A 14,479-nucleotide genomic window follows, 5' to 3' on the forward strand; every position below is an offset into this window, starting at 1 on the left:
TGGGGAGTGGGATGGGGAATGGGGAATGGGAATGGGAATGGGAATGGGAATGGGAATGGGGAAGGGGGTGGAAATTGGAATGGAATTGGGATGGGGACACTGCCCCCCACCTGCTTGCAGCTCCTTGCAGCCCTGGCACAGACACCAACAGGACAGACCTGGGGCAGTGCACACACCCCAGCACCCAGCAGCACCTGGTGCACGTGGGTGTGCATGAGGTGAAACCAGCAGAGGCAGAGAGAAGCAGATTAAGTTCTTCCCATTCAGCAGGAATAATTGTCTTCCTAATTACTGTTGTAATTACTGTCCCATGGGGAAGTCAAGGAAGAGGAAAGCTCTGCGGGGAGAGGCAGGAAAGTTGGACCCAGGTGAGGTCCAGAGGGAGGTGCCACCCGCATGCCTCTGCCCCATTGCAGCTTTCCCCCAAATCTCATGGGACTGAGACCCCCAGCAATATCTGGGCACAGGATACCAGAGAAGTGGCACAGGCTGGGGATGGGATGGCCCCCACCTCCCCACCACTACAGCTCAGCCCACGCCTCTCCCACTGTCCTGGGCTATCTGAGAAATCCCCCAGTTGCACAGGACCTTCCAGCCCAGCACCCAGCAGGAGGGCAGGGCCACAGAGCCAAAATCCACAGGGCTACAATTTTCCACCACTATCTCTCTGCAGTACCTCACCTACCCAGGCAGTCATTACAACCACCAACATCATATTCCAGAATGGCCCCCTCTGTCCAGTGGGCCGAGTGGGGGATGATGGGGCTCACAGCACCGGGGGGCTCCGGGCACGGAAAAGTTGGGAACCACACAGGGGAATGCCCAGTGCTGCAGAGCTGCATGGACAGCCCCATCCTGCCCTGCCCTGGGGACACTCGGCCTGACTCACAGCAGTGCTGGGCAGACCTCCACCTTAGCAGGAATAGCGATCAGGCCAGCTCAGAGAGCACCCAGGAATGTGGCACCTCCCAGGGCGGCAGGAACCAGGCCACAGGGCTGTGCCACCCTGGGCATGGCAGGGCAGAGCCAAGGGCAGAGTGAGTGCTGCAGTGCAGCAACGCCCGCTGGCCCCACACTGAACCCATCAGCACCAACTCTCCCTGGGGAGGACACAAGTGGGGAGGGTCTGTCCCCATAGCCCACACTGGGCAGGGGCGAGGAGCAGTGTCATTGCACCCGGCTGCTCCCCTTCCCACAGCAAACGTGCAGTTGTGCATGCAGGCAGCTCAGACAGCACACACACACACGTGTGTGCACGGTTCATTGGGCACACAGCACATAAGCAGCTCGGGCTGCGTGTATGTGCTTACAGAGCGTGGCTTGCACGCTCACACATGTGCCCAGCTGGCATCGCACACGCACACACACACGTGCCAGCAGCCTGCCTGCACAGCCTGACACAGCAATCCTGCTGCCAGCACCTGGTGCTGCAGGGGAAGCCCCAGCACTGCCATGCCCACACTTTGTGTCCTGCATATGGTGGAGCAGCAGCTCCTGGGACAGCACGGCTGCAGTGCTGGGGGGCTTCAGTGGGAAGAGCCAGGACCTGAGCTGTCACTGCAGGGCTTGAGGCACAGTCAGAGCTGTGGCTGAGGATGGAGTAGGAGGTGAGAGGCAGCTCCAGCACAGTGTGACAGGCACTCAGGCCCCCATCCTGGCTTCATACATCATTTTCAATCCCCATTCTCAGCACTGGGACCCGCCAGCACCCCAGAGTGGGGGGCTGGTGGCCACCAGCTGAGCTCAGCCCCCAGCCACAGAGCCAGGCTCGGGCAAAACGAGGCTATGGACCATGTCCGGTCACAGGATGTCCCTCAGGAGCCAGCAATTGTTCCTGGTGGCAGAACAATGCCCTGAGAGCTGCCAGGGCATCACGGGCTGCTCCACACCGCCTGGCCCAGGAGCCTCCTCCACCTGCCCTGCAGTGCCCAGCCCCAAGTGGGGTCCCCAGCCCCGCTGCCCACCTGGCCCCTTACTCATCCCTGGCATGCTGGGTGCTGCAGCACATCATGGCACAGCTCAGTTCTTGGGGTTGCTCAGAGCCCAAAGCAAAGCAGCCAGCCCCTATCCCCTACCTCTATGCTCCCTGCCTGCTGTGTCCAGCAGCACCAGCCCCTGGATGTGAGAGTCACGCTTGGACGAAGCTGTGGCAGGGACACGGTCATTGGCACCAGCCTCTGTCCTGGGGAGGATTTAAAGCCCTGCCTGTACTCGACGTGGCCCCAACACTGCCATCCCTGCATCATGCGGGTGCTGTCGCTGCTGCTGCTGCTGGGGCTCTGCTGCCTCTGGGCCCGGCTGGTGGCTGCAGGTGAGTAGGGACGGGGCTACGGGGAGGGCCTGGGATGCTGTGTCCCCACAGCAGAGAACACCCTTGCACCATGACCAGCAAACTCGGGAATGGCCCAGTGTGCCAAAGGCTTAGGGTGCTCCTATCCCTCCCCAGGGTTCACCTAGCCTCTGTTTGGACCTGGACCAAGGACCCCACTTGTGCAGCCTCGTGTCAGATAGCCGGGCAGCCGGACATGGACTCATCCATCGACTGCAGAGCGAGCACCCATCATCCCCCATCCCAAATCCACCCCTCCAGCCTCAGCTCAGAACTGGGCACGGGGGTCTCTGTGCTTCTTCCTTACTATTAAAGCCCATCTGCAATGAGCTCTGCTGGTTCCTGCAGTGTCAGCCTCCTGGTGAATCCTGGTTGGTTGTACCCCCAGCCCCTGTGGGAGAAAAGTGCCATGGCAGCCAGCTGGTTCTGAGGCCAGCACACACATCCTGCCCGGAGCCCTCACACCAGGCTGCTCACCCAGGCTGTGATGTGTCAGGGCCATCTCTGGGTTTATGGAAGAAGCTGGGAATGGTACATCCATTGCAAGCTCGCAGATGGCTTGGAGATGCCAGGCACTGTGACAAGGGACAGCTTGTAGAGTTGAACAAGTGGCCCATTGTGGGATTTATTAGGAAATAGAAGGTCCTGCCCAAAACAGCGCTGATGTTCAGGACTGGCCCTGGCAGAATGAGGTGAAGGGAGGTTGGGGGCAGCTCCGTGTGCCCCCCTGCCCTGGGCTGTCCTCGCACCTTGTGCCCTGCACACACCCTGCAGTGCTGGTCACCGAGCATCACTGTGGCAACTGCTGCCAGCATCGCTGCCATCTTCACCACTGTAATCTTCAGTCATCACTGTCACCGTATCCACCGTCATCTCCATAGTCATTCTCATCATTTCCACCATAGTCATCACTGCCATCGTTACCACCACCATTATTGCCATCATCATAGCCCTCGTCATCATTGTAGCCATAGTAATAATCATGGTCATCGTCCTCATCATCCTCATCCCCTTTTTTCTCATCAACATCGTCATCACTGTCATCGTCATCATCGTCGTCATCACTGTCATCACCCTTCTCACCATCTCCATGCTCGGACTTCGGTTTCTCTCCCGACTCAGGTTTCTCCCCACTCTCCTGCTTCCCCCCAGCCTCTGGTTTTCCCCCCACCTCCGGCTTCTCCCCCAGCACGGGTTTCTCTCCACCCTCTGGCTTTCCCCCAGTCCCTGGCTTTTTCCCACTCTCAGTTTTCCCTCCACTCTCCAATTTCCCCCCACCCCCACTCCCCGGTTTTGCCATTGCTCCTGGAGTTATCTTTGGCTTTTCCCCCACCCCACCCTTCCCCTCACACCCTGGCTTCTTCCCCACGCTGGGTTTCTTTGTGATCTCTTGCTTTTCCCTCGCTGCAGGTGTGCTGCCCGCTGTTGGCTTCTCCCTGCTCCCTTCTCCACTCTCAGGCTCAGGTCTCACCGCCGGCCGCTCCTCATGCAGGTGCTGCTCTGCACTGCCCTGCTCTGCCCCCGGCTGCTGCTGCACAGATGGGCTCTGGGTGCCGTCCTGCTGCCAGCACCGGGTGTCTGCTGGCACCGCCACCGGCGGCTGGGTCACAGGGAGGATGGTTGCTGCTCCGTGCAGCCCTGAGCTACACCTTCCTGATGGAGGAAATGGAGAAAGATGAAACACCGACGGCAGCAAGTTCTTAGCAAAATGAAATGAAGATGCTGCGTATTATTTAACCAGGGCATAAATACGGCACTGAGCATAGTTGTGAAGCAAGGGCACACGGTTTTTTGTTAAGCAATAGCAAGAAAACACACAGAAATAGCACAGCACACTGCTGACATACATTGCCTGCCTCACAGCTCCTCTCTAAAATGGAATGGGACCAAAACGTTAGGAAGGAAGGCATCACAGCCACTGACAGCTGGCAAGCCGAAAGGCTTCAAGTCACTACTTATCCGAGACCTAAAGAAATTCAAGTTTCTAAAGGAGAACACTTAGGAGATGATGAAGGTATTTCTGCAGACACATTTTCATCGCAGTGCAGCGGCCCCAGCGCCTCTTTGCAGAGCAGCAGCACGTCTGGCTGACACTGAGCAGTTACTGCCTGCTAGTCTGAGCTTAAACATCAAACAGCCCAACTTGTAGTGAGCTGCAAGTTGAGTGCTCTGGAAGAGGAGACGGGCAGAATTTTAAACACTGCTCTAAAATCAGCTTGCTGCTCGTACAGAAAGAAATGTGATTTCCATTTCTTTGAAAGTTGGCCATTTTTCTTGAGGGAAAAAGAAAAGTAAGGAGGAAAAATGATTCTTTCATGGGAATTTTCCCTCTTGCAAATGCACTCCCAGGTTGAAAGCCTCGGAGGGGTTGCTGGGAGCATGGCTGGAACGTGCATATAGTCCATGGCACAGGTCGGGGTGAAGGAAGCACCTCCCCAGCACTGCGGCTGCGTGCCGGTGCCACTGCGGGCTCTGTCCTCACCGGGGTTCAGCCTCCAGGCAAAGAACCCCCCTGGCACCAGCCCCATCCGGGCAGAGCCGGGCTGCATCCTCCAGCGCTCCGGGTATGGGGAGCCCCGGTCCCAGCCAACAGCGCCAGAAAAGCAGCGTCAGAAGGAAGTAACAGAAAGCAAGAGAAGCGTCTGCAGCCGGTGGGCTCTGAACCGAACTTGTATGATATTTAGCGTTGTGTAGAACCCGAAGCTTAGGAGGTCTGAACACACAGAAGGTGCTCAGACACAAAGAGCAAAGCAGAGCCGTCCGCACAGCGCACCTCACCGACCTCGCAGCGCCGCCCTGGCCTCGGGGCCGTGCTCACCTGCAGCGGGCGCGGCGTGCAGCGGGGCGCCGAGGGCCAGCAGCCCGAGCAGGAGCCAACCGCCCGCCCTCATGCTGCCAGCACCCTGCCCGCCCGGCGCAGCGCCGGGATTTAAGGTTCTGCAGAGAGGCGGCCCCGGGCACCTCCCACGTCCTGCGTGCACCGTGGGACACCCGCAGCAGCGGGACAAGAGGAGACACCGGAACACCGGGCTGCGGTCAGCCCTCCTCGAGGTTCCCTTTGCTCCGCTTCTCGGCCCATAAACTCTTAATGGGCGCTCGTGACGTCAAAGAGTTTCGTTCACGCCCGGGGGCACTTTCCCAGTTCCACGAGCTTGTGAAGGAGCTGCAGGGAGGGGATGACCCTCCCTCCATCGCCCTGGAGGAGCTCAGCTCCACCTGTGCGGGGTTGAATGTCAGTGTACTTTAAAACCAGCGGGAATAAATGTCTCCTGGCAGACAGAACACGGAGCGCTACAGTGCTACATGGAGGAGAGCTGCCCAAGGCAGGCACTGCAGCTCAGCTCCATGTTGCCAGCCTCTGTCCTGGGCTTGCACTGAGAGTGAACAAAGAATTCAGTGTGCCACCATGTTTGTGTCTCTTTGCTCTGCACAAAGAACATCTCTACCACTGCAAGTGCACACCACTCTGAAAACTCAGAAGGCAAAGCTCCTGCTCCAGAAAGCTTCATCCAAATGGTGGCAAAGGCCACACATGGGCAGCATGGGGGCCATGTGCTCGGCAGTGGGAAGGTGCAGGGCCTGCATGCCACCAAACCTGCGTGGGAAGAAGGCTTACTGCAAGAAATGAGCTCGAAGTACAGGTTTCTTCCACTCCTTGTGGCTATGACTCAATTCTGGAGCTATTTCCCTGTGAACCGCCCCTACCCGCTGAAGTCCCTGTGCCCCACATCTCAGCACGGTGGTGTCACTGTGAGAGCTCCCCCAGGACCCACCTCACCATGGTTCCCTGCCACCCGTTGTGCTGTCCAGAGCCCTCCAAGCCCCAGCATGCAGAGCAGCTCTGCACGGTGGTGGGTGCTGCCTCTTATGGGTCTCTGCCCGGTGCGAGAGCAGACACCGGTACCCAGCGGTGCACTCGCTGCAGGTGGCACTGACGTTGTCCTCCAAACACCCCACAGGAGAGGTGTTGCTGGCACTGGTGATGATAACTGTGCAATTATCTCCATTAGTCTTTAACCGCAGATTACTATCTACTTCCTTTCTACCTCAAAAATGACGAAGGCACGGGATGAATTCAGCTGGTGCGCGTGGCAGTGATTCAGGGCACGACCCGAGGAGCAGCACAGCACAGCTCCCAGAGCCACTGGGAGCTCCCAGGGCCACCACCATGCAGTTCCAAGGGCACTGCCACACTGCTCTGCTGCAACCCCAGGTTCCTTTGGAACAGAACTGTCACTACGGCACATTTACACTTCTGTAGATCCAAATGTTGGTCTCAATTTAGAGAATTAGGAAGTCAAATGTTTTACAAGCATGTTTGTGTACAGAAATAAGCATTTTGGTAAGGTGAATTTCACAGGCCCTGCTCTGCACAGATTTGAGTCCCCAGTTTGCACCTCCATATGTGGCTGTTCTACTACAGTGCAGGAACAGTGAACAGGAAGCAACTCTGTGCCCCTGGTGCTGGAGCACAGCGATGGAGCAGCACATAGAGGCCGGTCTGGTCAAAGCCAGCAGCACCAGCTGTGCCCCAGGAGCTCAGCAGGGCAGTGTCACACTGCTGTTTGTGTGCTGCTGCTGAGAGCATCGCTGGTTTGGGTTTTTGCAATGGAAGACTGTCACCGACACCCGATGCTTCCCATCCTCCCGAATTCCAGTTCGTTTAGTTTTATTTTATAACTGGCTTGAAAGCATCCAAGTACCAACACAACGGATTTCCCTACCAAAGAAACCTGCAATTGTCATTCCAACAGAAAAACCTCCGCTGCTGTGCAGTGCTACTGGGGGCCAGCAAGGCGTGGGAAAGTCACCGTGCGTCCTCCACACTTCGAGTGGGAACACGGAGAAACCGGGCTTCGGTACTCAGCGCTGGGCCGCGGGGAGCACGGCGAGGAAGAGTCCGGCAGGAAGCGGCGGCGGGCAGGAAGCGGGCAGGATCGCCCCGCCGGACCCATCTGCCGGAAGCCGCCCCGGGCCGCAGCCCGCACCGGAAGCCGCTGCCACTTCCGGCGCGCGCCGCGGGTCGCGTTCCGATGACGTAATGAGCACGGCGCTTCCGGGAGCGGCGCCGCGGGCCGGGAGCGGGGCGCGATGGGCGCCGCCCGTGACGGGGAGCAGCAGTCCGGGCCGCCGGGCGAGGAGGGTCCGGGCGGCGGCGAGGAGCAGCCGGGCGGCACGGTGAGGCGGGCGGGAGGCGGCGGCGCGGGCGAGTGGGCGGGCGGCGGGCTCGGGGCTGACGGTTGTGTCCCGCAGAGCCCATGGAACATCATGATCAAGCATCGGCAGGTGCAGCGGCGCGGCCGGCGCTCCCAGATGACCACCAGGTACGGGCGGGCTGGGACCCCGGGAGCGGGCTGCACGGGGGTGGAGTCGGGCCGGGCCTGCGGGGAGCGAAGTGGGGCTGCCGGGCCGGTGCCAGCACCTCGCCTGACTCCCCGTCTGCTCCCACAGCTTCACTGACCCGGTCGTGTCCATGGATCTGTTGCGAGCCGTGCTGCAACCCAGCATCAACGAGGAGATCCGGGGCGTCTTCAATAAGTACATGAAGGTGAGCTGTACAGGGCACAGCCACAGTGCCTCAGAGGACTGGGAGCCAGGGCCCGGCTCTGGACACCCTGCTCTGGGTGCAGCAGGGGAGCTGGGCGTTGCACCCAGGCCAGAGCTCACCTGGCTGCTGACACCTTGCTGCTCCTTCCCCAGTTTTTCCAGAAGGCAGCACTCAATGTGCGTGACAACGTTGGGGAGGAGGTGGACCCAGAGCAACTCATCCAGGAGACGTGTCGGAGCTGCCTGGAGCAGGTGGGCACAAGCACACGTGAAAGTGCTCTGAAACTATTTCTGGGACAAGGCTTGGGGGCAGATATACCCAAATCTTTAGAGTCTGTAGTGGCCAGCTGTCAACAAAGAGTTTGATCCTTAGATGTGGCTTATACATTTCACGTGGCCTGGGGCTTTCCTATCAGCACAGGTGCCTTTGCACACAGATCCTCTGTCACAGGGTGAAGCAGGGGTTGCTAGCAGACCCCCTTTCCACCGAGAATCAGGTAACCTTCCTTTTCTTCCTGCAGGCCAAGCTGCTGTTCTCTGATGGCAAAAAAGTTGTGTCCAGGTTGCCCCATGAGCAGATGGGACCAAAGGTAAAAGTTGTTATTGTTCCCAGAAGATTAAATGATTTGTTAAAGCTGGGAGGAATAGAATGACGGGGTTGGAATTATCCATTAACTGTGCAAGTGAGGAGATGGAGCTGGGAAATGTTAGTCTTGTGGGAAAAAGTAACCTACAGATCAGTGCAGACCACGGGCATAGCATCTGAGTGCTTCACACTGCTATGGGGTGGCTGCAGAGTTTCTCTGTGCCCTTGTGCTCTCTGCCTTGAGTCAGCAAATGAGAGCTGTGGGCTGTGTGCATGGGGTCCTGCCTGACTGGGATGGGAGAAGGGCTCGTCTCCATCCTCCCACCATTCCTCTTCCAGCGTGCCCGACTGATAGATGAGGAATTGAATCGTCGAGGAAGCCCCCTTCCCAAAAAGGTAGGAGGGTTTTCCACATGGGAGATTTTATGCTTTTGGGAGACCTGTTTCTTGCTCCTGGTTATTACCACAGTATGAGCATGTGCAAGTGTGAATGACTTTTGTGAAGGCTCAGAGTTGCTTGCTCTCATGCTGGTATTGTGCTCCTGGTAAAAATAGCTGCTTCTGTAGGAGGGAACAGATAATTAAAAGGGTCCTCTCTAACTGCACTACTGAATGACTGAAGGATTTCTTCCATGCAGAGAAAGGGACGGCCTCCAGGACAGAGCCTGTCAAATGATCGTGGGGCCTCAGGCATGTCTGCGTGAGTATTGGCCTCAAGCTGCTTCCTGTGCTTCAGGGGGCAGCGGGAAGCAAAACTGGCTCAAGTAAGGGGCACCAAAACCTGTGGTCTCCTTCCCCCTGCACAAGAGAGGTGCAGGGAGAGATGTCAGAGGGCAAGAAAGTTTTGGCTGAGGTTGAGTCACAGGAGGTGAAAGCCTTCCAGGAAACAGCTTTAAACAGGGCCACGGGATGCACAGAACCGGGTGGATGATGCAGTGAGCTGTGTGTGACACAGATGGTAGCAGGGAACACAGCAGAGATGAGGGTCCAGAGCGAGGTGGAAAATGGGAGAGGGTGGATCTGGAAGGGTTCAAGCTCAGATTCCTGCCACTGGGAGGTTTCTGTCTGCATTGATCTTTCTAGGACCTATTCTCATTTCACTTTCCTTCCCTTCAGGTGGAAGCTCAAAGTCTCTGAGCCTGTGAGAAGGGATGGACCAAAGGTATTGGCTGGCTGCTGCTGCTGGGCTCACCCTCTCCTCCCTTCCCTTCCGCTAGCAGAGCCCTGCCTGCAGCGGCAGCACAGGACAGTCCTAAGTTGTGCCCTACCCTGCTGAGTCTTTACAGTGCCTGGAAGCCTTTGCTTGCTTCCTCCAGACACTGTAGCTCTGTGGTGTGGTACAGCTGTTAGGAGACATGGGGAGAGCCTTAGTAATAGCCAGGAGGATCCCACAAGTGTTTCCCACAAGGGGAACAGCTTAGACCAGCCCAAAGTGATGCAGTTTCCTTCCTCTGTGGCAATCCAGAGGTTTGTGGCTACCTCCCTCCTTCCCAAATCAGGGGGCAGTTCTTAAGGTTCCCCATCAGAGAGCTGAGGCTCATGGAGCATTGGCTGGCACCAGCTTCATTTCTAATGTTGCCCCTTTTCCAATTGCTCTGTAGTGGGATCCATCCCGACTGACTGAAACCACAACCTTTGTGCTGGGATCTCGAGCAAACAAGTAAGGAATGGCCCTGTTGATGGAGGGTGGTGTCTCCCAGGCAGGAGCCCGTAAGACTCCTCCCATCACTTCACTTCTCTGCCTCGAAAGCAGTAGGAAGGGCTGGGGTCTTGGGAGGAGAGGAGGTGCCCCGTTCTGCTGCAGGGCCCCTCTGCCCCAGTGTAACACCCGCTTGTGTTCTTTTTTCAGAGCTCTCGGGATGGGAGGAACAAGAGGGCGACTCTACATCAAGCATCCCCACCTCTTTAAGGTCAGATACCACCGCAGGATGCCTCCTCCTTTGGGGTTTGCTCAGAAGCAGTTTGTGATGGGAACTGGGAACGCGTGCTTTGGCTCGCTTGGTTTTTCCTCCCCACACCCCATTTGTTGTCTTAGAACACGTACACACAACCTGGCCAGCACACTAAAACATAAGTTAATGGTAGCACAGCATCTCAGGTGCTGGTTTTGCCTAGAGTCAGGGTTTTGTTTGAGAGGAGAGCAGGCAGGGCTAAGCCCTCCCTCTGGGAGCCCCCAGCACCGTGCCGCAGGGGGGGAGGTGCTGACAGCAGAGCACTGGAATGGGCTGTGCCCCACAGGAAGGGGGGGTCCAGGTGGGAGGTCTGTGTCCTGTGTTCAGCCAGGTCCTTGCTGCTTTATTGCAGTACGCAGCCGACCCGCAGGATAAGCAATGGCTGGCAGAGCAGCAGCACATGAGGGCCACTGGGGGCAAGATGGTGAGTACGCCCGGGCTTGTGCCCGCTGCAGCCCAAGAACTGTGCGGAAACCCGCTCAGGTCGGACAGGGGCGGAGGAGCAGAGAGGCAGGCAGCACGCCACGGGCAGGGCCACGTGGCAGGACAGGCAGAGGCAGGGCTCGGGCACCTCGGCCAAGAGACGTTTGCTGCTCCCGGGGCTCGGGCAGGCGCAAGAGCCAGGAATGCAGGGATGGGGTGGTAGAGCTGCCTTGCGGGCACCGCAGACCCCAGCAGAAGCACAGCGCGTGTCTCGCCTTGCTGCAGGCCTACCTCCTGCTGGAAGAGGACATCCGCGACTTGGCGGCCACTGATGACTACAGGTGAGGCCCCGGGCCCTGCAAACGGTGGGGTCACTCGGATGGATACCAGGGCCGGGGACCCTGTGAGGCCTCGCTTGCCCCAAGTGCCTGTGACCTGCACTCACCCTGCTCTCCCACAGGGACTCGGTGGACCTGCGGCTGGAGGAGCTGAAGCCCTTCGTCCCACCTGCCTGGATGACGGAGAAGATGCAGAAGTACATGGAGACGCTTCGCAATGGGGGGGACCCACCGCCGCCCCCTGAGATCCCCCCCGAGACCCTTCCTGAGGGTCCTCCCGAAGGCCATCCCGAGCCCGCAGACCTGCCCCCGGCCCCGCAATAAAAGCCACTGCTTCGCACCCGTTTCCACGCCTGCTGGGGGGAGGGGGGGGGGGGGTCGGGGATCTTTCGCGCATGCGCTGTCCCACCTCTTCCGGGTCCACCCGCCGTTTCCGTAGCAGCCGCGTTCTTCGCTGTGTCCGATTGGCTGGCGGGAGCGGAAGTGCGCGCTGATTGGTGGAGACGTCGCGAGTTTGAAACATTCAAACGGAGTGCGGGAGCGGGGGCGGAACGGAAGGCAGGGGAAGCGGGGCCGGGACCCGGGATCGGAGCTGAGCCGCACCGCACCGGGAGCGGGCCGAGCCGAGTCCAGCCTAGCAAGCCGCCGAGCGAGAGCACGAGGGAGCGGCCTGGAACCGTCATGGCCTCGCAGAACACCGACCCCGCCGCCGTGCCCAGCGCCGCCGCCCGCAAAGGGGCCGAGGCGGGAGCCACGGCCGCCCGCGGCTCCGTGGGGAAGAGGTGAGGCCGGGCCGGGGGCCGGAGGCGGTTGGGCTGCCCCGCCCGCGGTTGCCGGTGCGACCCGTAACGCGTTGTCCCCGCAGGCTGCAGCAGGAGCTGGTGGCGCTGATGGTGAGTGGGGTCGGGGGCAGAGGGGCGGTGCGTGCCGGGCCGGCGCTGATGGCGCTGCCTCGCAGATGTCCGGCGACAAAGGCATCTCCGCCTTCCCCGAGTCCGATAACCTCTTCCGCTGGATCGGCACCATCGACGGCGCGGCGGGCACGGTGAGACCCCGCGCGGCACCGCACGACGCGCCTCCCCCCCCCCCCTCCCTCCCGGTCCCCCACCCCGCTAACTGCCGCACGCAGGCCTACGAGGAGCTGCGCTATAAACTGTCCCTGGAGTTCCCCAGCGGATATCCCTACACCGCACCCACGGTGCGCTTCCTCACGCCCTGTTACCACCCCAACGTGGACGCTCAGGGCAACATCTGCCTCGACATCCTGAAGGAGAAGTGGTCGGCGCTGTATGACGTGCGCACCATCCTGCTGTCCATCCAGAGCCTGCTGGCAGGTGGGTGTGCTGGGCGTGGGGGCCGTGGACACCTCTGACCCATCCTGACCCTGCCCTTGTCCCCAGAGCCCAACATTGACAGCCCGTTGAACACGCATGCTGCAGAGCTGTGGAAGAACCAGGCTGGTGAGTGTCCTGAGGATCCTCCTCAAGCTGTGCAGTGGCACAGCCCTGGCTCCAACCTCAGCTTCCATCTCCTTTCCCTACAGCCTACAAGAAGTACCTGCGGGAGATGTACAGCAAGCAGGCTAAGAGCCAGGAGACCTGACCCCCACCACACCACCCCCTTGCCCCTGTCTGCTGCGCCTTTCTGTATTATAGGCTGTTTTTAACTTAATTCTGGAGTGCGACCTACGGTTAATGTATAAATAAATACACATCTATAGGTTCTTCCATCTGCTTACATGCATTGCACAGATGGGTTACCTGCAATGCTGTGTTAGGGGGACTACAGGGTAGATGGAAGGGATGGAAGGACGCAAATACACATCAGGTAGTGTGGGGCTTTATTACTGCCCTGCAGGAGAAGCTCTCGGGGCACATGGGGTCCCATCCTCCTGAGCCAAGTCAACCCTGCATTTCCTGCCCGCAGCTCACAGCACCCTGCAGCAAGACTCAGTGCCAGGCCCTGGCCTGCAGGACACGGGGGCTGTGCCCTCCCCTGGCCCCACCACATGCATGGATTCCACTGTCCATAGTGGGATGTTGGCCGTGCTCTCCATCTCCACCAGCATTGCCTTCACCTGCTCCATCTCCTCCTCCAGGCATGGGGGGGCTGGGGGCAGCTCAGGACTCCCACCTCGCCACCCCCCCAGCCCAGTGCGCAGTGGGGTCACACCACCCACCCCTGGGGAGAAGATGCTGCAGAGGTGGTGGGCGCAGCACAGGTCCTGCAGGAAAAGCTCCAGGGCAGAGAGGAAGAGCACCCACAGCCGCTCCAGCTCTCGCCGCTCCTGAGGGCCCGCTGCCTGCCGCAGCCACGCCAGCAGTGCGCTCTGCAGCCCTGCAGGATGGAGATGCTGAGTGTGCTGCAGCCCCTCTGCTCAGTCCCTGTTCTGCCCACTGCATGGACCCTTACCAACACTGAGCTCCCGCACCTCCGCGCTCCTCCTGTGCCGCTCCTCGCGCAGCTGGGGGCCATCAGCGCTGCTCCCCAGTTGCAGCACCAGCTGTCGGTGCCCCGCCGCTGCCTTGCAGAGCGCAGTCTGGGTGGCCATGCACACCCCCCGTGCCCTGCAGCCAGAAGCAGCCCCTCGCCCTGGTGCCATCCTGTGCCATAAGGACTCAGCTTCTCGCTGGCTCTGCAGGACGGGGATGGGTCCTGAGCCGGGGTCCTGCACAGTGCCTGTCCCGTTGCTCCCACAGGCACTGGTGTTCCCTGGACCTGTGAGCCCTGGCCCTGAGATGTTCTGCTCTTGGCGCCCCTGTGGCTGTGCTCCTCCCCAGTTGCAGAGGCTGCACAGAGACGCAAGTCCCCAGGGAGAGCTGGCACAGACCAGGCTGGCTTTTCCAGCATTGCCTTAATGCATGCGCAGAGGGGTGGCTGCTGTCTTGGGGGGGGGGCAGCAGCCCCCCTACTTTATTTGATAGGATACCCCATCCTTTCCATCAGAACCCTGCAGCAATGCTTGTCCCCCTTCTCCCCCCTTTTCCCCCCTTTCCCTTTCCAAAATCCAGTGTCGTCACACATCCTGCCAAGAGTGAGCAGAAGCAACTTCCCAGTGCTGCCTGCTGGGACCATGGGAGGACAGGGCTGTGCTCCCTGCTGCTGCTGTCGTGGGAAGCGAGTGCTCCTGATGGAAACTCTGAGCTCAGCGCTGGCTGGCGCCCACCCAGCAGCCCATGGGAACCGCTGCTCACACGCTCGCAGGTCAGGCTGGTTGGTACAGGCTATGGCACGGCATTGCGCGCTCCCCCATGTCCCCCTGCATGGGGCACAGTGCCACAGCCCCCCCAGGCACTCCCATACT

At 59.6% G+C, this 14,479-nt stretch overlaps 3 protein-coding genes across 3 annotated transcripts; 2 read left to right on the forward strand and 1 right to left on the reverse strand.

Annotated features, from left to right (window-relative positions):
* Positions 1–7,420: 7,420 nt before the first annotated feature.
* On the forward strand, positions 7,421–11,515 carry DNTTIP1 (deoxynucleotidyltransferase terminal interacting protein 1). Its single transcript, XM_042890883.1, has 13 exons — positions 7,421–7,507; positions 7,583–7,653; positions 7,781–7,877; positions 8,030–8,128; positions 8,398–8,466; positions 8,802–8,858; positions 9,101–9,162; positions 9,579–9,624; positions 10,064–10,122; positions 10,312–10,372; positions 10,767–10,838; positions 11,123–11,178; positions 11,298–11,515. The coding sequence occupies exons 1-13, from the start codon at positions 7,421–7,423 to the stop codon at positions 11,497–11,499; spliced, it is 1,038 nt and encodes a 345-aa protein (XP_042746817.1). The 3' UTR covers positions 11,500–11,515.
* A 134-nt stretch (positions 11,516–11,649) lies between these two features.
* Positions 11,650–12,898, forward strand: UBE2C (ubiquitin conjugating enzyme E2 C). Its single transcript, XM_042890905.1, has 6 exons — positions 11,650–11,957; positions 12,041–12,068; positions 12,134–12,220; positions 12,305–12,509; positions 12,576–12,635; positions 12,719–12,898. The coding sequence occupies exons 1-6, from the start codon at positions 11,857–11,859 to the stop codon at positions 12,775–12,777; spliced, it is 540 nt and encodes a 179-aa protein (XP_042746839.1). The 5' UTR covers positions 11,650–11,856; the 3' UTR covers positions 12,778–12,898.
* Positions 12,899–12,998: 100 nt separating this feature from the next.
* LOC122190809 (regulator of G-protein signaling 9-binding protein-like) lies at positions 12,999–14,388 on the reverse strand. The gene is made up of 2 exons (XM_042890904.1): positions 13,588–14,388; positions 12,999–13,512 (listed from the first exon to the last, which is right to left on the reverse strand). Exons 1-2 carry the CDS (start codon positions 13,775–13,777, stop codon positions 13,103–13,105), a joined length of 600 nt encoding a protein of 199 aa, XP_042746838.1. The 5' UTR covers positions 13,778–14,388; the 3' UTR covers positions 12,999–13,102.
* Between the last annotated feature and the right edge of the window lie 91 nt (positions 14,389–14,479).

This window comes from Lagopus leucura, unplaced genomic scaffold, assembly GCF_019238085.1.
Source record: "Lagopus leucura isolate 7727_CA_CO unplaced genomic scaffold, USGS_WTPT01 130-12_obj-0_obj, whole genome shotgun sequence".
Classification (NCBI taxonomy): domain Eukaryota; kingdom Metazoa; phylum Chordata; class Aves; order Galliformes; family Phasianidae; genus Lagopus; species Lagopus leucura.